General features: G+C 36.6%; 1 protein-coding gene across 1 annotated transcript in view; it reads left to right on the top strand.

Annotated features, from left to right (window-relative positions):
• The window catches only part of GALNTL6 (polypeptide N-acetylgalactosaminyltransferase like 6), a 937,179-nt gene that overhangs the window by 327,967 nt on the left and 583,754 nt on the right, over positions 1-25,458 (top strand). The window contains exon 3 of the mRNA XM_081090925.1: positions 4,114-4,222. Within this exon, the coding sequence (XP_080947051.1) occupies positions 4,114-4,222 (109 nt within the window). The remainder of the gene's footprint in view (positions 1-4,113; positions 4,223-25,458) is intronic.

The following is a 25,458-nucleotide window of genomic DNA, read 5'->3' as shown; positions in this document are numbered from 1 at the left end:
CCCATATGCCAGACTGGGGACCCTGCCAACACACCCAACACCTGAAAAGTATGGAAGACAAAGAGAGCCATTGCCCCTCTTATTTGTGGATCAATGAGCTACCCTGCTGAGAACCCAGGTCCCATCATGCCCGGGAAAGACATTATCTACTGGAATTTGCAATGGGACATCCCACAGAGATGAGTGAGTTTCTTTGTACCCCTGAGTGAGAGGGAACAACTCAATCCCAATATGTCTGCTGCAAACCAGACATATTAAAATGCATGATTCCTGGAGTGAAACATTCACCATTAGAGAGAGAGGTCTTAGTTGGCCCCTATCTCTTCAGCCAGACAGTGCTCCTTCTCCAGCCAACATGGATGGTCTACACAACCAGGTCAACTTCCTAAAGCTGCCAGCCTCCTTCTCCTCAAGGCAGATGGGCATGTTCTGTTTTCCACCTGTATAATCATTTGGCCATTCTCTTTGTCCCTCCACTGCCTGGTGGACTTTATATCACACTAGAGGCCCAGTGCCCAAACCAGCTCTCCAACATTTCCTGAGGGGTCCTGGATTGCGAGAGGGAGCAGTCCAGGCCAAGGGACCCCACCAGTGCACAGTCGGGGCCAGGGAGGGACATGGGAGGTTGGCCATCCAGGGAGGGACTGTGGGAGGGCTCCAGGGCATGTCTGGCCTTCCTCGCTCAGTCCTGATCATCTGAATCTCAGCAGCAAGCTAACCTACCAGTTGGAGCGTCTGCCCCCTGATGGTTAGTGCACGTCATAGAGACTGGCTGACCGGTCAACTGTCTCCCCCCTGGTGGTCAGTGCACTTTGTAGGGAGCGGTTGAGTGGCCTTAGCATGTGATTAGCATATACACTTTGATTGGTTGAACGGCCAAACGGACAATCGGACACTTAGCATATTAGGCTTTTATTATATAGGATAGGAGTCCTTATAGAATTCACCCAGCAAGCCTCAAATGGTAGACGACAGTCTGTCTTTCCTGAATACTGATTTAAATGTCTCTAATGACAAAAGCTGTCCTCCAAAACAGATGTCCAAGGGCATGAATACTGCCTTGCAAGGAGGCACCTGTGCCATTATCTAAAGAGAATGTTTTGTGTTCATAATGAGTCTGCTAATGTGTCATCTTTATTAATTCATAAGAGGACACAAGTAAATGCCCACCAGTCTATGTGACTTAGTAAATCAATGATTCCAATCATGGGGCCCTTGGTAGAAAAAATGTTTACTTATTTTGGGAATTATTATCTTAATCTGTGGTTATCTTCCATGTGTCTAAATTCTTGTAGAGGCCTCTGCCTCCAGTGCAGCCAGATAGCTGCCAAATGAGCCATCTCAATGCTAATAAAACACCTTGCTGACCACTCAAGGCCAATTGAGGAAGAGGGAGTGTGGAAAATTGTAAGAGCCAGTGGAGGGGTGGAATGTTGGAGGGAGCCATTAAGAAGATGTGACCACTGGTTTTCCCATGACCTTGACCCTGGGCATTCAGAGGCTCCTCACCCCCTTTCCCTTGACTTTGGAATGTTTGCCCTGCCCACCATCCCCTCAAAGTTTTCAAGGATGTAGCCTTAAGAGTAAGGTTTTGTTGGACCACCTGGACTGAACACCTTACTGAACCAGTTAAAGCCTGTCTATAGGTTAAGATTCTGGCCAGCAGGTGCTGAGACCTACTCGCCTCATAGCACAGACTAAGACAAGTCTTGTATGTAGTTCCCTTGCTTATTAAACCTGCCACCTACCAACCTGGAGTGGTCTGTGACTTCCTTCCGTTTCTCCCTTCCTTCTGTGTAAGGGAGCCGGTGTGCCAACTAATATGTAACCAGATAGAATTTTGCATATTTGGATTTTGCACAACTGTTTCTCCATGTTTCATGTCAAAACTTATTTTGAAACTATTTTAATCTGAAAGTGATGTATATAAATTGGTATTATCTAAATCAATGTGAAAGATTTTCTTATTGCTGAGTACTTACCATTGTAAATGCATGGCTGAGACAAAACATGGATTTTATATTCTAAAGTTATCTGATTATTTAAAACTTCAGATTCAAAGCTGAGTTTAATTATAAAATCATTATCTATTAGGAAAAAAATGCATGACATTTTTTTCTAGTGTTTGCTACTATACCCCAATTGTTTTTCACATTTCCTTCTATTTTTACTTTACTCTTTTCTGTTAATTTTGTCATAGCTTTTCTTTCTTTATATCTTCCTTTTAAAAAATCTCCTTGTTTTTAGATCCTTCATTTAACATAAACTCAGCGGTACCCTTGTATGTTTGCTTATTCCTGTTTTTCCTGAACTCACCACTCTTATAAACAAATTCCTTTAAATATATAGGGTTTGGATAATCTTTCCTCTGATTTTAACTACATTGTTTTTTTTTGTTAGCTCCATTTCATTCTTTCAAAAGTAAATGAATCTTTTAAAATCTATAAATATGGTCTGAAGGTAGATAATTTTTATAAGCACAATAGTTGCACTATTTCAAACTAATACGAGATATCATCTGCCTTGAAAAGTCTCATGGAATGAAATTTCCTTGCTGAAATTATTCTTTAGTTTTACCTGAGTTGAAACTGTAAAAAAATTTTCTTTATCTTCATCTGTAGACATATTACTTATTTCAAACATAAACTAAATAAAGAGGAAATGATATGTAGATATGAAAACATTTATTTTATATTTTCTTGATTATTAAGATTGGTGAAAATAATATTTATTTAAAACATTGTTCTATTACCAAAAATAAACACCATAAAAATAGTAGCTTCAGCAATGTACACAGAAATACTTTTCAAGTTGACATTAGAACATACTGGGTTTTACCAAAGCACAAAACATGTTCTGACGGCAGTTGTTGAGTGCATGATAGTTTTCAGCTGTAAGCATGACCGGGTAACATACTTTACCGGAAGTCTAGATAGGAGGCGGTATTTACTAGTTTTCAAGACCACAGTTTTGGTCTTAACAGAATGGGTCCAAGTTCTGACTTTGCCACTGTGGTTTAATTCAAGTTATTTCAGTTCTCTGGGCCTCAAGCTTAATAGGCAGAAAAAATGGAGATTTACAACCAAAGACTATCATAAAGATTGAACAATCTTCAATATACAAAGTGTTTAACATAGTACCTGGCACATAGTGAGCATTCAATGAATGGTTGCTAATATTACTGTCAGGCCATTCAAATACACTTGATCAAAATTAATGAAACCATACAAATCGCAAACAAAATTCATTTCATTTCATACCAAAATTGATAGCATTACTAATATTTACACTTTGGGCAAATGAAAACAGCTAGGCTTTTATGCTCATGAAAGGTGAAATGCTGAATTATTACTAAAGTCTCTGTATGAAATAAAATAGAAAAGGGTAGATGTTGTGGTTGACACATGAAACCAGAAAAACCAATCAGGAAGGATATATGCACTCCTGTGTTCATAGCAGCACAATTTACAATAGCTAACATTTGGAAACAACCTAAGTGCCCATCAGCAGATGAGTGGATTAAAAAACTGTGGTACATCTACACAATGGAATACTACTCAGCTGTAATAAAAAAGAACTTTTACCATTTACAACAGCATGGATAGAACTGGAGAGCATTATGCTAAGTGAAATCAGCCAGTCAAAGAAAGATAAATATCACATGATCTCACTCATATGTGGGATATAATTATAATGATCAACATAAACTGATGAACAAGAATAAATCCAGAGACAAATGCCTGGGAAGGGGGGGATAGAGAGCAACCAAAGGACTTGTATGCATGCATATTAGCATAACCAATGGACACAGACACTAGGGCGATGGGGGCTTGCCTGGAGTGGGAATGGCTGGGGGGGGAGGGGGTTAAGCAGGGAAAAAGGAGACATATGTAAAACTTTAGACAATAAATAATAATTTTTAAAAAGCTGAAACAGGGTTTTAAAATGTTTATTAATCTGGTCACTAGCAATAGCTTTCTTTTCAGTACACTTGGAAGAAACACTTATTCAACAAATATTCCTTGATTGCCTATTATGTGCCTGGCTGTGTTTACCTACCATGCAAAAGGAAATACCTCCTTTTTATGCTCTGAATACTTTCCTTTTCCACAGACATTTCCACTGGGCCTGGGAGATGGGCAATTCTATGCATGGACAGATGGTTTGAGAAGAAAAGACTGGCATGACTATGAAAGCATTCAGAAAGAGGCTATGCGCTCAGGTATGGAGTTCAGTGTACGCCAAAGTGCTACTTCCCTTACTGCAGTGTCTCATTTGTCACGGAAAGGATCTCTAATTAGTATTTCTTCTGCACACCGTAAGGTATGTCTCATGGGTCAGAGCGAAAACAATTTCAAATTGCAGAGAGAAAACCAATAATAAATAGCCCTTACAATATTAACTGAAGAAGGCATTAAAGCTTTTAGAAATCTATAGTACTTGGTATTACCCAACTGCTTTTTAATAATCTCTGGGGGTATCTTGGGAATATTCAGTAAGACTTGACTTAATAGACATATGTCTTGAATTAGATTGATTCATTAGGTCAGGTATGTTTAAATGGCAATTCAAAATATTAAAGGTACGGTACCATGTTCTAGACCAGTGATGGCGAACCTATGACACGCGTGTCAGAGGTGACATGCGAACTCATTTTTTTGGTTGATTTTTCTTTGTTAAATGGCATTTAAATATATAAAGTAAATATCAAAAATATAAGTCTTTTTTGACTATGGTTGCAAATATCAAAAAATTTCTATATGTGACACGGCACCAGAGTTAAGTTAGGGTTTTTCAAAATGCTGACACTCTGAGCTCAAAGGGTTCGCCATCACTGTTCTAGACACTGGCAGGGATTAAGGTTAACAATACTTGGACAAACAGACGGGAAGTTAAACATAGTCAAGTAGGCCTGTACATGTGTAGCAAAATTCTAGTCTTAGGTGAGAGATAGAGGAAACATTTTTCTTGTTGGAAAACTTAACAGGAAAAAGCAAGTTTTTCTAGAGGACTGAAAAATTAGGTTGCTGGAAACAGGGATTCAGAAGGCCATATAAGTAGAAATTGATGAAAGAGAATAACATATAATGGGAAGTCCATATTCTATTATTTGACCGAAGGGGCTCTAGTTTTTTGTGTTTTTTTCATAGTGAGTTTGTCACAGAAATAAAGCTATTGTTTGGTAAAGACATCTGAGCAACCCCGAGAAGCTGCATCCCAGGTAATTCAGCCACAATGTGAGGTCCTACTGGTCAATCTTCCTCATAGCTCATCCTGCCAGGAAAACTGGAGTGATGGTATCCAAACAGTTATGAAATTGTTCGGGGCTGTGAAGTGTTTTGAGGTCTGGGTCAGGTGTGGATGATCTTATTATAGTCTTCTTTAATTTTCTTCTTTCATTCCTTTCCCCAAATCATGCCCCTTCAATCTCCCCCTCCCCGTCTTCATTAAAGCTGCTCTCTCTTCCCAAGGATGTTCTTCATTTCTCAGAGAGTCTTTCTATTCTAGGTTTCATTGTCTTTCCACCTTGGCCATGACCCCATGAACCATCATGAAAGTGTGTTAGTTACCAGCATCCTTACCTTTGGAGTCCTCTTATTTTTTTTTCTCCTTTTGCTTAATCAGCCCTATATTAATCCGACAAAATGTCCCACTTTCTAACCACAGGATGCTGAAAATTTTTGGAGATGTTTATATAATCAAACTAACTGAAGTTGCCAAGTATGAATAATAATAATAGAATAAGCTAATATTAATTGAACAGATGTTTTGTACTAGTGTTTTACATACAGATTTAATTTAAACCTCCTCATAATAACTGTAATAGACAGGTTTTAAGATCTCCAATTAATTTAAAAAACACAAAGTCTTAAGCATATATTTATTAAATGTTATCCAAGGTCAAACGCCAATAATTTGCAGAGCTAGATGAAAGGTCAAGTCTTATCTGGCTCCATTACGTCCTACAGTCTGACCTTGAATAATATCTGGGAAACATGAGGTAATGACAAGGTCACATATAAGAGACACTCCTGGGATCAGATACTGGCTTTTGCATACATGAGCTGGGTTACGTGGCAAATCAATTTTTCTTTCTTATATTCTACCATTCAGAATTGCTGTGAGGATTAAAGATAATCTACCTTAAGTAATTGGCCAATTATTTGGACATATAAACTCAACTAATGATAACTGTCATTGTTAATTCATCGAAGTTACTTTCACTTGACATGGTGTGCTTACCCTTTGCTTGTGTTGATGAGTTTTGGATATAAAATTCAGAACATCACATTTATTTCTGCTTCATACTATCCTTTCTGCCTCTTGAATGAACATGTCTTTTATATTCTTATCCTCACTCGAGCCAAGGGAAATTGACCTCAAAGAAAATTGTTAATATAAAAGTTTTCTAAACTGCAAATTTTCTGCAGAATTAAAAAACTTTAAGTATTAGTATATTATATGATTCATTGGAATATATATGACAAATACAATAGACTATAGTTTATCCTTCTTTAAAAATTATGAAATAAACCATAAATAAAGAAGTAAACACACACAAATACACATGCAGGTACAGAGTGAAGATAATCCTCCTTGTTCTCAATATCTAGGTCCAGAAAAAGGATCATTTGTACCATTCTGTTCCCTCCAAATCTTGAAGTTTTTGTTTACTCTTATTTTTCTCTGTAGTATTTTTTTACTGTCTACATGTTTAGCCCTGAATAAATATGGTTGCATTTTGCCTGTGTTTGAACTTAATCTGAAAATAGACTTATACTGTATGATTTTCTTTTTTCACTCAATCATTTTTGAAATTCATCTATGTCAATGTATAGAATTCTAGTTGATTCATTTTTACTGTTCTTTTATTTTTTACTAGAGGCCTGGTGCATGAAATTTGTGCACTGGAAGGGGGTTCCTAAGCCTGGCCTGCACCCTCTCCAATCTGGGATCCCTTTTGCAATCCAGAACCACTGGCTCCTAAGTGCTCACCTGCCTACCGGCCTGATGCCCCTTACTGCTCCCCTGCCAGCCTGAGGACTCGAACTGCTCTCCCCTCCTGGCCTGATCCCCCTAACTGCCTATCTGCACTCCCCTCCTGGCCTGATCTCCCTAACTGCCTATCTGCTCTCCCCTCCTGGCCTAAACCTCCTTACTGCCCATCTGCTCTCCCTTCCTCTCCGCGCCTTCAGACCCCAGTACAGGAGTGCTGAGAGCTCTCCACCAAGGTCCTGCCCCCATCCTGATGCCCCCCTCTTGGCCGGGCCACGTGCCAGGCCTGCATGTGGGAGGGGGGTGCTGCCCCCATCCTGATGCCCCCCTCCGGGTTGGGCCACATGGTGGGCATTCGCGCACCTCTGCTGGGGGGCTGTCCCCGGCAGCAGCCTCATGTCCTGGTAGCGCAAGTCCCTGCCCCATCCCCACCCACCAGATCCTATGTATGCGCAGCCTGTTGAAAAGTCGTGACTGGGACACCATTAGGACCAATTAGCATATTACATATAGATACATAGATAGATGATAGATAGATAGATAGATAGATAGATAGGTAGACAGACAGACAGATAGATGATAGATAATAGATAGATAACATTCTTCTCTTCATGAACATTTGGGGAGTTCCCAGATTTTGCTTATCCTATATAATAAAACCCTTATATGCAAATCGACCAAATGGCAGAACAACTGGTCTCTATGATGTGCATTGACCACCAGGGGGCAGATGCTCTACACAGGAGCTCAGCCAGAATCCGGGCTCACAGCTGGCCAGCACAGCAGCAGTGGCGGGGCCTCTCCCACCTCCAAGGCAGTGCTAAGGAGCAGCAAACCCAGCTTCTGGCTGAGCGGCGTACCCACAAGACGAGCACTGTTCAGCCAGAAGCCGGGCTCATGGCTGCTGAGCACAGAGGCGCTAAGGACCCCTCAAGGAATGTCTGTCGGTCGGCTTAGGCCCCACACCTTGTGGGGCCTAAGCTAACAGGTGGACATTCCCCCAGGGGTCCCAGACTATGAGAGGGTGCAGGCCAGGCTGAGGGACCCCCCACCCAGTACATGAAAGTTGTGCACTGGGTCTTTAGTTATATAATATATATATATATATATATATATATATATATATATATATATATATATATACATACATATATCCCCCTCAGGGGATGTCCACCTGCTGGCTTAGGCCTGCTCCCCCTGTGGATTGGGCCTAAGCTAACAGTCAGACATCCCTCTCACAGTCTTGGGCTCTCGCAGTCTGGGACCCCTTGCTCCTTGCCACCCAACTGCAGCAGAGGCAGGAGAGTCTCCCACCGCCACCACTGTGCTCACCAGCCCTGAGCCCAGCTTCTGGTTGAGCAGTGCTCCTGCTGTGGGAGCACACCAACCACCAGGGAGCAGCTCCTGAATTGAGCATCTGCCCCCTGGTGGTCAGTGCGCATCATAGCGACTGGTTGTTCTGCTGTTCAGTCATTTTGCATATTAGGCTTTTATTATATAGGATGTTGTTATAAGTATTCATGTACATGGTTCTAGAGTAGAGACAATTTTTTCTTAGGATACATTCTCACTAGTAGGTTTTGTAAACCTAAGGAATGCACATTTCAGGTATATCATGTAGTCTATGACACACTGTTTTGTTGATATACTGATTTTTCTGTAATCAATAAGGAATGGAATTCTCACTGCTCTATATTTCTGTGAACACTAGATAGTGTCTGACTTTTCCCCCTAATTTGCTGCTACAATATCATGCCTCATTGTGACTTAAATTTTCATTTTACTAATTTTTAATATAGTTGATATTTTTTGTGCTTCTGAGATGTTGGTGCCTTCTTTTTGGTAAAATTACTATTTCTGCTTTCATTTTTTTCAATTTTTTTATCTTTCTTATTGAGCGACAAAGTGTTCTTAATTTTTTGTAAATATTATCCTTTTCTATATGGTGAAAATATCATATAATATATCTTGCAGACTGTTTTTTTAAATCTCTAGAAGTTTTAAATTTTGATGTAGTCAAATTCAGAAATCATTTTCATAAGGACAGGTTATGCTGATGTTCTATATTATCTTTTAAAAGCTAGTGTATTTTACCTTTTACATTTAGGTTTTAAATCCAGCTGGTCCTCACTTTTATCTGGTGTAAGGTAGTGCTTAAATATTTATTTACTTTTCATCTCTTTAGATATGAAAATTTATCTTTTTCTTCCTCATTCGGCAGTGTTGACTCTATTATATATTACATTATCATATTTGTGTTTTCTCATTCCTGTTCTCTAAGTAAAAACCTCTGAGATAATACCATATCTTATGTACTATATTTTTATAACAATTACTGATATCTGGTAAAGTTCATTCTTCCTTGAGAATGTACTGCCATTCTTAACATTATGGATTTCTTTAAAATTTTTTATTCAGCTTATCAAATTTTAAGTCACACATCCACTATTACACCAAATTACTTGAATTTTAGAATTAAATTATCTTCATAAATTAGGGGGTAAGTGATACTTTTTAATATTAAACATTCATTCTTTGGTATACATTGTATTTATTTGCTGCTTTTTCATTATCATTAGGGATGTGTTTGTAATTTTATTCTCAGACATTTTCAGTGCTATTCCTGGAAAATTAATGTGATGTGGCTATTGTGCATATTATTGATTTTATTGAAATTCCACATTGTTTATTGCTGGTTATAGAAATGTTAATTTTAAATATTGATTTGAATTCAGAAAACTTTCTAAATTCTTCTATGAATTATAATAATTTACCTATAAATTATTTTGGACTTTCAATGTAGATATCTACATTGTGATATCTACAGGTAATGACAGTGTTTTTGTTTGTTTTTCATTTGAGACATTATACTTTTAGTTCTTTTTGTTCTGATACAGCACTTGCTAGAAACTCCTGTGTAATCTTGAACAGTGGGTATTGGTAGCTACTCTTGACTTGTTATTATCCTGACAATAGCAAATTAGGCACGCTTGTTAAGGTTTTATCTAATGAAAATACATTCTACCATGCTTGCTAAGCCTTCTGGATGTGGTTTCCTGAGAGTTTATGACTTTTATTTTATAACCTAAATGAATATTTATTAAAGGTTTTAATTTGTTTGCCTTTGTTGAAGTAAATATGATAAATATTATTTAATTTGTTATTTGAGTAAATTTTATTTATTTATTTTCTACTGAAAATCAAACTTGCGATTTTGGATAAAATCTGTCATTTTATTTATTACTGGATTTGGTTTGCTAATATTCTGTTTGGCATTTTTTTTTTAGAAATACATATTTTATTGATTTTTTACAGAGAGGAAGGGAGAGGGATAGAGAGTTAGAAACGTCGATGAGAGAGCAACATAGATCAGCTGCCTCCTGCACACCCCAAACTGGGGATGTGTCCGCAACCTAGGTACATGCTCTTTACCGGAATCGAACCTGGGACCTTTCAGTCCACAGGCCGATGCTCTATCCACTGAGCCAAACTGGCTAGGGCTGTTTGGCATTTTTTAATCTTTATTCATGTGTAAATATTGGACATGAATTATTTTTTCTCATGGAGTCCTTGTCAAGTTTTGGTGACAATGCAAGGTGTTAATTGGGCCAGCAGGGGAGCAGTTAGGGGGTGATCAGGCAGGCAGGTAGGTAAGCAGTTAGGAGCCAGCAGTCCCACAGTGGGATCGGGCCTAAACCGGCAGTCGGACATCTCCTGAGGAGTCCCAGATTGGAGAGGGTGCAGGCTGGGCGAGGGACAGCCCCCCCCCCCCGCCAGTGCATGAATTTTGTGCACTGGGCCTCTAGTTTATTAATAATCATGCAAATTTTGAGGGTAAACTTTGGACATGGACTTGGGCAAAGGTTTTTATCTACTAGTTTTAAATGCTCATATTTTTTAAAAATACATTTTATTGATTTTTTACAGAGAGGAAGGGAGAGAGAGAGAGAGTTAGAAACATCGATCAGCTGCCTCCTGCACACCTTCCACTGGGGATGCGCCTGCAACCAAGGCACATGCTCCTGACCGAAATTTCACTATTTTTTCCCAAAGTTAAAAATTCTGTTTCTCTATTCTTATCAATTTTAACCTTTTCTATTACTGAATAAGCATTTAGGGCTTCAAATACCCTCTAAGTACCATTTTAAGTATATTACACTGCTCTGAGATTCAGTGTTTTATATTCATTTGTTATGTTTTAGTTAGGTTATTTTGAAATGTCTGGCCTCCTTAACACTGAAACTATATTAAACATATGAAGACCTGGAAACTATCTTCTGATGAAATCTCAATAGTCTTTATAAAAGTATATTAGCATAATAAGAAGCATGCATTTTATTAAATGTCTTTGTTAGAATTTTTATTGATTAGGTTTTGTTTAGGCAGTTACATCTTTGTGGCACATTTGGTAATTTTTGAAATATTGGGAATCTTAAATAATTTTTAAAATAAGTAAGCGGTATATGGGGAAAGATGGGGAAGGTAAGTAAAGAGGAAAAGAAGATATTGCTTCCACCATTGAGGGAATGGAGATTTACTGAATTAAAAGAATGGAAAAAGAGCAATTGAAGGTAGGCCCTGAGAACTTAGGTATAGCATCAGGACTCTTTTCAGGTACATCATTAGGATTATCTTAATTTGTTAGAAGAATTCTAACTAATATTCAAAGAAAACCAGAGTTTTTATTATTTCATAATTTTACACTTATTTGAAGATTACCATTAACCAAACCAATTTAGCTGTGAAAGAAGAGTGTCCAACATAGCAAACTTCCTGGATGAGGCAAACCAAATTTTCAAGAAAAAAAAGCATATCCTGATAGTAGAATATGATTTTGATTTTATGCAATTAATTATCTGGTTTCTCTTTCTCATGATTTGCTACTAAGCCAGTCATGTTTTAGGCATTTTTCCTACCATTACATTTCACTTAGTTAGTTTTACATCTTTGGAGAGTTTATTGACACTAGATATCAGCTTTTCACATTTTAGCTATCCTTTTGAGTTGCACTGTATCACAAAATTGATAATCATTATGCAAATCATTTCTAAAAATTGAATGGAGAGAACTGAAATATGGATTTCTTTGATATAATATGAAAGATGATGTATAAATTGATATTGATCTGTTATTCAATATACATTGGGTATTTGTTATATTGAACAATGAGAGCTATCCTGCTGACATTTCTCTATGTGTAATTTTCTTAAAGCCAATATATTTTTGAAATAAAGATAAACTCTGTGTGTGGCGTTTTCCGGAACTGTGGACCTAATAACTTGCATTGGATGTTGAGAAGAAAATGCAGTTAGTTTAGGCAGCTCTGTTTTAACATGTGATATTACCTAATTCTTATAGCATCCTTTTCTCAGTGGTAAACACATACCTCTTAAATACCCACCTAGAGCAGTACAAGCGTGTATCATGTGCACATAGGCATGTGTGATATATGAAATCTTTAAGGCCACTGATCTATATATAGGAAGCACTTTTAGTTTTCAAATTTGAAAATTTTTGTTGCTCAGTCTTCTTTTTATTCTAACTCAGGAGATTTCCACTGTGTTTATCACTACTTTTTTATTTCAATGTGGGTGAACTCAACATGAAAAGAGCTGTTTTCCACTCATATTTGATCTATTTCTTTGAAATAGGTTATGTCGTCATATAATTATACTCAAATCATGCATTCCACTATATGCCTCAGGAGTCCTCTGAAATTATATCTAACTCTTCACTACTTCCATTTGTCCTAGTTAATCACATTCATAAATATGAATATTTATGGTTTTTATTATTTTGTAATTTTAGTTATTTATTTTTTCACTCATTCAACTAATACTTTTATGTCACTGTATTTTAAATACTGCACCAAACTCTGGAAGGACGAAACTGAATTACAGTGGTTCATGGAAAACATGCAGCATAGTTAAAAGAACTTTGTTAATGGCATGATGGCCATTTGAATCCAAACCTTTAATCTTTCTTGCTTAAGGAAATTCAGTAGCCTCCTAACTGATCTTCTGGCCCCATATTTATCTCTTTAAATATCAGCCAGAGTGATCTTCTAAACATTAAAAATCAGATCACTTCACTCCTCTGCTCAAACACCTACAAAGGCTAGTCATCATATTCAAATTTAAATCCAAGTTCTGCCCATGAAGCATACTAAACATGCCCTGGACTTTTCACTAATCTCTTCCCGTGGCCTGGAACACTTGTAATCCATATCTTTACAACTCACTCTCCCCTTCATTAAGGTTACCAGACTATATATCACCTGCTTAGACATGCCTGTCAATCACCATATTATAATACACAGTTATAGCCCCTTTCATTCAGTCTCTATCTCTTTACCCTACTTAGTTTTTATAACAATTATCCTTCTGTCTATATTTACACAAATATACATTTTTAATGAGTTAAAAATTTTGTAATTTTCTGAAATATAATTACTTGCCCAAGGGGCCTAAGTCACACATTATCTTGAATCATTTGCATTGGGCTTTGGAATAATGACTCTCCTGCATTAGGAAAGTAATATGAAAATCTGACCCAACATGGTTGCTATTTTTCTCTTCTAGAGATTGCATCCTAGGCCCCTTTAAACCTCATGCTCTAAGCTACTGAGTGTTCATACTAATTGCTGTGAATTTGCATAGCAAAACATCTAAAGGGTATGAATTAAAATGCTATTTGAGAGGTAAGAATATACTATGTTTTAAAATGATTAATAGTAGGGTTTTCTAAGTTCCTTAAACAGCTTACTTTAGTGCTGATAAGGGACCCATTTTCCTCTTAAATGTCTTTATTCTGCATAATTGAACAAGATTGCCAACCAAACAGAATGGGAAATAGAATTGTGCCCCATTTGGGAAAGACTGTAACTGCTTTGCTTTCAGAAAGTAAAAAATGGTAGTTTTGCTATAACTACAATGATTCTTGGTCACTTTTTATTGATGTCTTGTGTCTCTTAAAAAGAGTATCTGGCATCTTTTTCATTACTACCAACAAGGAACAGTGTTTATTGTTGGTAGTTTGGTACAATTTACTCATCTATGATGTTCTCTCGATACATTTTATAATGAGATTTGTTGGGAGGTGGTCAACTTTGGGAAGTACTACTAAAATAGCATTCATTATTATTCATTAGATTAAAATGAACTTTTAATGAAATATTTCCTGACAGTCATTGTATAATAATGGAAATGTAAAATTGAAGTGAAAAGATTGTGAACATTCTGTTAGAGATGTATCATTTATATGTTTAACAATAAAACAAAATTTAGCTGAAACTGACACCAGTGACAATTATCGAGGGACTAATCCCTTCAGGATTACAATATAAAAAGAGCAGCATTGAAGTATCTCAGGAGATTTATGAAACTGAAATCATTTTTTATTCAAAAGAAAGATAAAGTTAATTTTAAAAGTCAATTTACCATTTGCTGCAAAACTTAGAATACTTCTCTTTAGAAATATCAACTTCCCATGGGCAAGTGTGCATGTGATTAATTAACCTTATTTTCTTACTAGTAAAATGTTGTTTAATGATAGTACTTATCACATTGAGTTATCTAAAGTGTTCATTTGTATGAGTAACCTATCTGGGCTGAAGTATATGCTCAATAGACAGTTATTTGTATAGTTTCATGACTATTTCTATGCCTATATGAAACTAGGGGCCTGGTGCATGAAAATTCATGCACTGGGGGTGGGTCCCTCAGCCCGACCTGCACCCTGTCCAATCTGGGAGCCCTCAGGGGAGCCCTCTCCAATCCAGGAGTTTCTGTCTGTCTTTGCAATCATATGAGTGAATTGTCTGAGACCCCCAACCCAGTTTGGTTTGTTGCTCACAGAATAATAGAGGCATTTTTTTTTCTTTGTTGCACTGGTGGAGATTTTCTGGAAGTTTTAGGGTATCTTCCCTTTAATTTTTCCTAGACACTCTGATTTTACTTTTGTCTCTCACCTTTGCCTTCCCTCCATCCCCAAACGCAACAGTAACTTGCTCCAGGCTCACTTTGCTCTAGGGTCTAGGAGATCCGTCTGCCACCAGAACTACGATTCCCAGCATTCCTGGTGCTCCCCGTGCTCTGGGCTTCCGCTTCAGGTCCTGGGGCTGCCATCAGAACTACTATTCCCAGAATTCCTGGTGCTCCCTGCGTTCTTGGTTTTCCCTTCCTGCTCTGTCTCCATCCCAGGGCCTCCAACTCTGCCAAGTCCTCCAAGCCTCCAGCTCTCCCTCTCTGCTCTCCGTCTGGTGTCTTGGGGAACCAAGTTCCCCAACCTGCTCCACTCTCCTCTGGCTCTCCCGCTCTGCTCTCCACCCAGCGGCTGGGGAAGCGACCGAGGGAGCCATGTCCCCCTAAGCTGCTGGCTCTCCCGCTCTGCTCTCTGCCTGGCGCCTGTGTATGCAAATTAATCTGCCATCTTTATCAGGTTAATTTGCATACTCCTAGTTGGCTGTGACCATAGCAGAGGGACAGTCAATTTACATGTTTCTCTTTTATTATATAGGATGCCTATGTGGTAATAACTTGAATCACCTGTCATAATATTTCTCATGCTGTCAAATCTAGCCAGTTGACACTAACTCTCCCAAACATTTTTACCAGGGAGATCATATTTACTTGGATTTCAAATAGAGCTATGTATCTTTACTTTAGGATTTATTATTACAAGACAAGCATTTTGTTAGCATCAGACCCTAAATTGTTCCCCTCTAAGTATTGTATTTATACTTTGTCATAAAGCTTTCTTATATGGTAGTTGTTGTGATTATTATCAGTTTTTTGTTTTTTTTTCTAGCTATAAATGTTCCACATTTGGGAGGAATCCAATGACTAGATAACTCTTGATCATGAAAAAATTAATGGTAAATGTTCTGCTGAACAAAGATGATACCAAAAAGATGAGAAACATGCAGTAAAGCAAGGATTTGAATCTGAATTGATCAAGTAGATTAAGATTAAATTGACTTTATGTCTGCTATTCATTTTCCTGAAGTCTTATACCCAACTTTATTCTTTCCAGTTTTAACCATTTCCTATACAGATTTTAAGTGAGTGTGAATTGTAAATCTATATTTTCTAGCATCTTGCCACAAAGAAAACTGTCTGCCACTATATCTAATATTTATAGCTCAACATTAATGGTAATATTTCTGCTAATAGTAACTCTGATCTTCAGACAACATAAAGTTAGATTTTCTGTGGCTCTACTTTTTAGTTGGGGTTAAAGCCATCTTGCATTTAATATTATACAGATAGGTTTACAGTTTTGAGTACACAAAACAGAGTTCATTCTTATATTATTTTTTATTTCTTAATCATTGCATTATTTATTACTATTAATCTATTTTTGCCCACCCCTATGTAAGTTTTAGAAGGAAGAGTAGAACTAAAAATGGAAAATACATTTTTGATGACTTGGGACTCTGATGTCACCCTTATGATGTGAACCAAGTTTTTGCCATCTACTAATGCTGTGATAATGAGAGTTCCCATTATCTGGGGGACTGTAATTCACTTGAACCCAGTTATCATTAAGGCATTGCATTTTAGTCATGACTTATGGAGATTCAAATGATTATTGGAACTTTCTCCAAAATTCATATCCAGGGTTGTCACAGATTTACTCGTAATAAGTTCTGGGCCACCCTGGCTCCATTGCCCAATGAGTGCTATAGAGGAAATGTGTGTGTTTATCCACTAGAAGGTGGAGTGCCTGCCATACACTGATGGCAACTCTTCTAGACACCGACTTGAGAACCATAAATGCAAGTTCAACTTGATGCTCTTTGAGTGAGTCACAGTGGTTCCTGAGCAGCCTTCACTCCCAGTGAAAGCAATTGTGCCTTCTGATACTTTGTAGTCACAGACACATGACAGAAATGGTCTTCAGGAATACTAGAAGCTTAACATGGCTTATTTAGTTTTAAACACAAATATCTCTGCCCCAAAAAATATATTTGAAATTTGCATTATTTATCAAACATAGACATTATAACAATTGAAAAATAAGATTTGCTATGTAAAGAATGTAATTTATTACAATGTTTGGTTTACTAATGTGAAGTGACCAGAGAGCAAAAGGGAATTAGTATTATCAGGCATTTAATAATGAGTTGAATTTCCATGGTGACCAACTGAGCCTTAGGGATACAAATTCATTATTGAACTAAAATGACTAAATTAACCTAATATGCATTGACCTAGTTAACAATGTAATAGAATTTGTAGTACAGACTAATTGGAATGTATATATTGGTAGTAGAATCCACTCATGCATATAAAAGTCTGTTGTTTCAAAGAATAACATTCATCAAGGAATAACTTTTGAAATTATTGCAAATGTATAAACGAAGACATTATTAGATTTATAGTTATTTTTAGTTCTAGTACTGTAATAATGGCAATATTTTATGTAACCATAAGATATTTTATAAGCTTCTCACATATGCATTGCAAGTATTTTATAAATAGAACAAAGCCATTAAATGTATTAACCAAATTTGGAAAGTTAGTGACATACTTATGACAAAGACCTAGCATTTTTTACTACAAGTCATATCATTCTTGATTTATGTCACATCTTCTCTCATTTCATTCTTTCTACATACATAGTGGCTTAACATGATTATAGTGAATTTATTGCACATTGTCTCAGTGTTTTTCACAAAAATCCTATGAAGCAAGGACAGTCAAATATTATTAATAATATTTTTACATAGGCTATAAAATAAATATAAAAGAATAAAACAACTTTAGAAAAGTGATTTACACATGTGTGTGATTTTATTCATGTGATTTTTATACATGTGCATGTATATATGATATATAATACATATATACATACCAAGTGATTATAGATTCACACATACAAATTATGTTCAAATTAATCCCATGACTTTAATGAATTCTGGGAAAACCCTGTTTTTATACACTGCTTATGCTTATCTCTTTATTGACTCTTCTTAGACTATTTTCTGTATATAACACATGCAACCTGGACTGTGCTTGCCTCATCCACCTGTGTGTATAATAGAGACCACATGGATGGTGATGGCTCAATTTCTCTCTGACTTCTGCTCTCTACTAAAATCTACTTTGAGTCTCCTCTCTACAAAATCTTGCATATTTCTGAGATCTTTGGAGGTCTGCAAGTTTACCAAATACTAATGTCCCTATTATTCCTTTATTTTGGCCTCTGCGTTGACAACGGGTGGGTGACGGCTGTTCCAGTTCAGCATCTCAGTGCCACCAGCACTGCGGTCCTATCTCTAGTGCTCCCGAAGCAGCGCATCATCGCGTCCCAAGGGCTGTTTTCACAGCCCTCCACCTGATGGTTCCCTAGGAAAGTGGGTGGGAAAATGCCTCTCTCCTCTACTGCATTGCAGTTTGTCTTATAGGCATTAATATAACTAAATTGTAGTTCATATTCTCCAGAGGACCTCATATAAAACAGCTCCTTCAAACAGTTCTGTCAAAAGAACTCAGCTGACCAGATGAGAAACCAGTATCAGATACACACCAACTGGCTGCTATGCGTACTTGTTTCTCCTTATCCATAGTTACTGTGGGAACAATGGAAATTGTGAAAAACCTCAGGAAAATAAACTTAAACCAACAGATACCTCTGGGTTGAGTTAAATCTCAGCACTAGGTAGAACCACAGTCGAGCTGGGACTCTGAACCCCAGTAGATGTAGATGTAAATACTTATATATTACACGATTCTTAATATTTTCCTTTCAAATATGCTCTTGTGTTAAAATGAGCAGCCATGTGTAAAACCATTGTCAGCAATATAAACTATAAATTGTATTTAACTTATTTAATCAAAATTATAATAGTGTGGCCAGGCCAGCATGCTCAGTGGTTGATCATCGACCTATGAACCAGGAGGTCACAGTTTGATTCCCAGCTAGGTACCTGCCTGTTGTGGGCTCAATCCCCATTGTAGGGCATATAGGAGGAGCTGATCAATGATTCTCCCTCATCATTGATGTTTCTATCTCTCTCCATTGTATATCCTTATATTTTTTTGTCATAGGTAATATGGAAGTCCATATCCTATATAGTAAAAGCCTAATATGCTAAGTGTTCAGTCAACTGGTCAGCTGTTCAACCAATCAAAGCGTAATATGCTAATGATATGCTAAGGCCACTCAACCACTCACTGTGACGTGCACTAACCACCAGGGGTCAGACAGTTGACAGGTCGATCAGTCGCTATGACATGTACTGACCACCAGAGGGCAGACACTGCTACTGGTAGGTTAGCTTGTTGCTGGGGTCTGTCTGGCCGATCAGGACTGAGCAAAAGGGGCCAGACATGCCCTGGAGCCCTCCCGCAGCCCCTCCACGGCTGGCCAACCTCCCGCATCCCTCTCTGGTCCAGATTATGCACCGGTGGGGTCCCTCAGCCTGTTCTGTGCCCTCTCACAATCTGGGACCCTTGGGGGATGTCAGAGAATCTGTTTTAGCCCGATACTGCAAGCCAGACCCAAGGACCCCACTGGTGCATGGATTCGTGCACTGGGCCTCTAGTAATCATAAAAAATAAAAACACCATCCAGAAGCACACAGAGTAATGTTTGACCAAATATCTAAGCACCTGGTCCCAGCCATGTTGCCACATAAAATTAACCATCAGGAATTAATTCTAAATGTTCCAGAAAAAGTCTCCATATTAGGATGGAGGATCCTGAACAAGTGAAATGATTCTTTCCTGGGCACTGGGAGAGGAAAAGCCCTTAACATTGACAATTCTAGGAACAAATACCGTTCATTCTGATACCACAAGAAAGGACAGGTGATTTAATGACCTCTCACCAATTCAGGTATTGCTATTGAAAGGAATTCTAGGGACAAAATAGGCATGTTTAGGAAATAAAGAGGGTCCATGGGGGAGGAATGCATATGTGAAGGACAGGGGTATCTCTGGCCTGAGCAATTAAAGAAATTATAAAGTAGATCAAAAGCAGCCCTGACCTGAGCAGCTTGGAGACTCCAAAATGCTTCTCTTACTGGTACAGAGAGTAGAGAAATGTCACAGGATAAGGAGGAGAGGAAGACATATATTCACAGAGGATAAAGAAAAGCCACAGGATAGCAGGAAGAAGGAAACATATTTTCACAGAGAATAGAGGAATGTTGCAAGATAAAGGGAGAGAAAGTGGGGAAGGGGGGCACCACATGAGTTTTGGCCTTTGAAACTGATATTCTGTAACAAAATAACCAATGAGGAAAGCACAGGAATCCTAAATTAATGAAAGATCCAATTAGAAAGGGTAAGATTCAAACAAAGAATTGCAGCACATATAAAGCGAGACAAAGGGACATGAGACAGGTTTGTTTGTTGTTGTTTTGTTTTTCCCCATTAGAGAGAGAGAGAGCAGGTTTTTTCTATTTGGGGGCCCCTTCCCAGGGGTCCCCTTTGGGGACACCCCTGCCCAGATGGAGTTTGTATATGTTTCAAATAAACTTCTACATTTTTTTATTAAATAAATCTGTTAGTCCATGAATTTATTCTTTATCTTTGTCAGACAGGGACCCACGGGAAGAATTCTGCACCCTGAACCCCACGTTTCACAATCAAGAATATCATGATAGTCTTATGACAATTCATTCCAACATTGAAAGAGATTTGCCTCCTTTATGGCTTAGGTCCCTTTGCCCACCACAATCTAGGAATGTCTTTTTTCTTCTAGTCATCTTTTAAGGCCTGATTTAACTTCTGTCTCTCAACCTGATGCTTTGTCTGATCACTTTATTTCACGTTGATCTCTTCAATTTTTAACTTATTTGACCCTCCCCATAGGGTCCACATTGTTTTTCATTATTTTTAATTTAAATTATAAAATACAGTCCTTTTATTGTGATCATGTAAGTAAAGCAATGCTTGCAATTTTGTTAGGAATCTGTCTTTATCATTCCAAAATTTTTATAAACTTACATGTTCATACACAAACCTAAATATCAAGCTTAACTTTAGAAAAATTTATTTAGAAAATTTGGATATCATCAACTTAATGTTGTTTAAAAATAATATTAAGTGTAATTTACCCTTTATTACTGTATGATGACCCTAATTCTTCCTGCCACCAACCCACTGCTTCTAATAAGTTGTGACCTTTAGAAATCTTATACATCCCACACTTCATTCTTTCCCCCAAGGGACCTTTAGAACATTAGTAGTATGCCATCCTTGGTAAGATGATATGCTATTTTTAACTCTAAATATTATTACATTTTTCTTGAATATGCCACCTTTAAAGCTGCTTATTTAGAAAAAAATAAAGCTATGTAGTTCTCTATCTTTTTCTTTATGATGATAAGTCAACATTCTGCTAAAACTAGCTTCTATTAATTTATACAAGATCTTACATGAATTCCCACAAAAACGAATGTCAACTCTTGATGGGGCACCTCTTTCATTTTTCTTAAAAAATATCAACATGAAAACTGTAAAACTAAGAATATTTTACCCTAAAAAGAAATGGATATGCATTTCTAAGTATAATAGAAACACAAAGTATTGTGTATGATAAATTAAGCAAAAAGTGAGGATGTCTTTTAATTCACCTCTGCATTTGAAATTCAAATGATACAAAAGTAATTTTACCTTGTCTGCTTCTCTGTTCTTTTTCTGCCCTGCTACAACTCTTTCCCTCACACACACAAAACACAAAACCTAGAAATGTTTGCTCTTTATCACCCAGTAAAAATTTGACTTCTCCCATGAAGTGTAAGGTAATGTTTCATGTGAACAATATTTTATACCATCCTATAGAACTAAAAATAGTAAAGAAGTTAGAATAGGAGTAACCATAATATAAAGGGTTTTAAACCCATGTGTTCTACTAGTTTATTTTTAAACAGAAAATCATATATTTTAGAGTACACTGGTTTTCAATTCCAACAAGAGGTCAATATTATCAACTTCATAAATTATCACCAACTAGTCTTAAATTATTCAAATGGCTTAATTATCAATTCAGATATTTTCCTAAATCAGCTTCCATTTTGGACTTCCCTCCTGTTTAAGGATTTTGTATTAGCAGTGATTTCATTTATGTCCTCATATTCATGATTGGTGTGGGGAGTTAATGATTTGATAAAAAAAATTTAAAATAAATTATTACAAAATTGGTTTACAGCAATGAGAACATAATAGAAATTTGTTTAACTTATTTATATAAGATATTTCCAAATGGCTATAGTGTCTTATGTCTTTAAGAGATAATCCATATTTTATTTTTATTTTTTTGATGTTTCTTTTTTTAAAAAACGTATTGCTTAAAGTATTTCAAAGAGTATTACATATGTCTCCTTTCCCCCCCTCTCCTGATGTTCCCCAGCCTCCCCTACTGTCCAGTGTCTTGTGTCCATTGGTTATGCTTATATGCATGCATACAAGTCCTTCGGTTGATCTCTTACCGCCCCCCTATCAACCCTCCCCGGCCTTCCCGCTGTAGTTTGACAGTCTGTTCGATGCTGCTCTGTATCTATTTTTGTTCATCAGTTTATAATGGTCTTTATTATCCATAAATGAGTGACATTTTAAACAATTGTTTAATGTCATAAAACTGTAAAATTCATTTTCCGCAGTTTGTATTTGAATCACAAAATTTCTACAAATAGATAATTATGCTATCTACAACAAAAGTATTAAAATACTGCTTGACTTTTTCCTCACTGACTTGACAGCCTTCTGATGCTTCAAATCATTACAGTTTATCACAGTTTGAGTTGTAGGTGTATGAAAATGGTTTTGCTGCCACTTACTTTGTAAATCACTGTACTGCAGTAAATAGAAAAAACTTTAATGGAGCCTGTTCAATTAGTTGAAAGAGCTGAAGAAAATAGGGGTTTGCTAATATGTTAAATATAGAAAGTAAATATTTTCCATCTGTCATACTTTCAACAATAAAGAAATTTTTAAAAAGAAAGTAAATATTTTCATATGCTATTTTTAGTAATAGGAAATTAATGCTATTGGCCTCCAAATAGATCATAACTTGGACCTTTATTCCATTAAAGGAGTAGTTACTTCTAAATACATCTAATGATTAATACCTCTTTTCTCTTATCCTTCTATGTCTAGCCATAAACTTGGTGCATGTTGTAATGTTGTATTTACTTTAAATAAGTGCATGCATATACAGCTATATGTATGCATGCATCCAAGAGCATGATTGTGGGATTATGGGTACTTTTTATTTTATTATTTTTGCTTTGATTTTTTTTCAAATATTCTGCAACAACTATGTTTTTATTTTACAATTGAAATTATAAATATACTGTCTATGTATTTAAACTGAGGAGTGGTTTTTAAAAATGGGAAAGCAGGAAGTTAAGAAAAATGGAAGATATCCATGTATTTAACTATTATTTCAGCATGTTGTAGGTATTTTTAGATAATTTTAGTGCATATTCTTCCAGTTCTTTGCATATGCACTTATGTATAATATTTTTACAACAGCAAAGAGATTATAAATATTGATTTACAAAGTGCTTTTACTTAACAATATATCATTACAAATTAGCCCATTTTACCAAGTATTTCACAAATGGCAAAGTCTCCCATTTCAGCATCTCCTGAGTTCTCAAGCCTACCAGTAAATCTGAGTTACTCTTGATTTCACTCTTTCTTCTACTATTTCTCCTGTGAATTCAATCCATCAGCAATGACTGTTATCTCTACCTCTACTAATGAGTCTATCAATTTTCCTCCATCTCCACTAGTCCAAACCTCCTCCCTAATCCAACTTCCACCATTGTTCAATAAACAAACAAATAAGCAAACAATTTCCTTAGAACAAGAAATGCTTCTGTTGCTTCTATAATTTTAATAATTGAGAAGGAGCTGGTGATATAGGCTGGATTTCAGAGAACAACAAGAAGCTTATATGTAGTTATCATCAGCTCAACATGGGAGCAAATAAGGGAAGTGTTACTAACTAATATTATGCAATGGACAGGAAATTTGACAAATAGGTAATGTTCCATATTTTGTTTCTTATTGGCCTAAAAACCAATCAAATGAGAAAGGAGTCTTAAGATTGTGAGAGCAGAAGGTGGAAAAGGAAAGAATAGAATAAACGTTAAAATGGGTTTGTCAGGCTATTATACCAATAAAAATATTTATTAAAATTTTACTATGTACAAGATACTGAGTACTGGTTTCACTTGGTTCAAGAATTTATCTTCAGTTTATCTTGTCACACACAATTGTTCTAAGACCTACTAAAATAGAAAGTTCGTAATGTCATAAATCAGAAATTTTATGACGTATTGCTTGGAATTCATAATCTATAGATATTCTACTAAAGAAAGATATTGCAGTTTTCTCTTTAAACCTTGAGCAAAAGATAGAAATACATGGACTTCAAAATCACTATAGTAGCATACAAAAATAGATAAAACTTTTAGACTAAAGTAGGGAAGTTTTTCTTCTTTTAGAGTTTCAAAATAATACATATTGTGTAAGTTAATCAAAACTTGGTATATTTATCTTTTCTTCCCCAGACCAGAGAATATTAAAGGACATTAGAAACTGTTTTGATTAAGCTCTTGAAATTAGATAAGAATTATAACTTAACAGAGGGTGAAATTCATATATTTTTGTATATTATTTCCCACCTTCAAATTTATCTTCTGCTAATGTTTCTCAGCCATGGCTATACTTTAGGAGCAGTTGGGACAACTTAAAAAATGATAATGCAAAGTGATGGTTAGCTTCCACTCTAGAGCAGCTTAAACAGAATTTTTGTTTTTCTTGTTTGTTCATTTGTTGCTTTCAGTTTTATATCCCACATATGGGTGAAACAGACAAACAAAAACTCATAGACACAGACAACGGTATGGTGTTTACAAGAGGGAAAGGGGGTGAGGGGTACTAACGGGTAAAGGGGACCATTTATATGGTGACAGAAGATTTAACTTTGGGTGACGGCCATACAATGCAATATACAGATGATATATTCTAGAATTGTACACTTGAAACCTATCTAATCTTATTAACCAATGTCACCTCAATAAATGTAATTATTTTTAAAAAATAGAAATGTATGATTAGAGACCAAGCAGTTATATGATATTTTAAATGTTCCCCAGATAATTGTACTGTATAGTTGGGTTAAGAACTACAGAGACTTGCTCTGGTTGTAAGCAAAGTGGCTCTGGTTCTGAACCTGAGCAGGAGCGGTGAAGGGTGGGGGCAGAGAGGGGGTCTGCAAACCATTTTATCCCAACCTGAGAGGAAGGCTTCTTAGGGGATGATACATGTAGTTGGAGGAAGACTGCTTATGGCACATATGTAGCTTGTTTGATCTTTACAAAACATTTGGGACATTTGTCTGAGGAAATTAATGCTTCAAGTTAGAATACAGTGGTTCTCAACTCCCTCGGGTTTACTTCTTAGAAGCAGCTAACATTGGGGTCTATACAGTAAGTTG

Source organism: Myotis nattereri, assembly GCF_964212035.1.
Source record: "Myotis nattereri genome assembly, chromosome: 5".
Classification (NCBI taxonomy): Eukaryota; Metazoa; Chordata; class Mammalia; order Chiroptera; family Vespertilionidae; genus Myotis; species Myotis nattereri.
The sequence above is the reverse complement of the archived record's forward strand: the minus strand, read 5'-3'. Positions and strand labels throughout refer to the sequence as shown.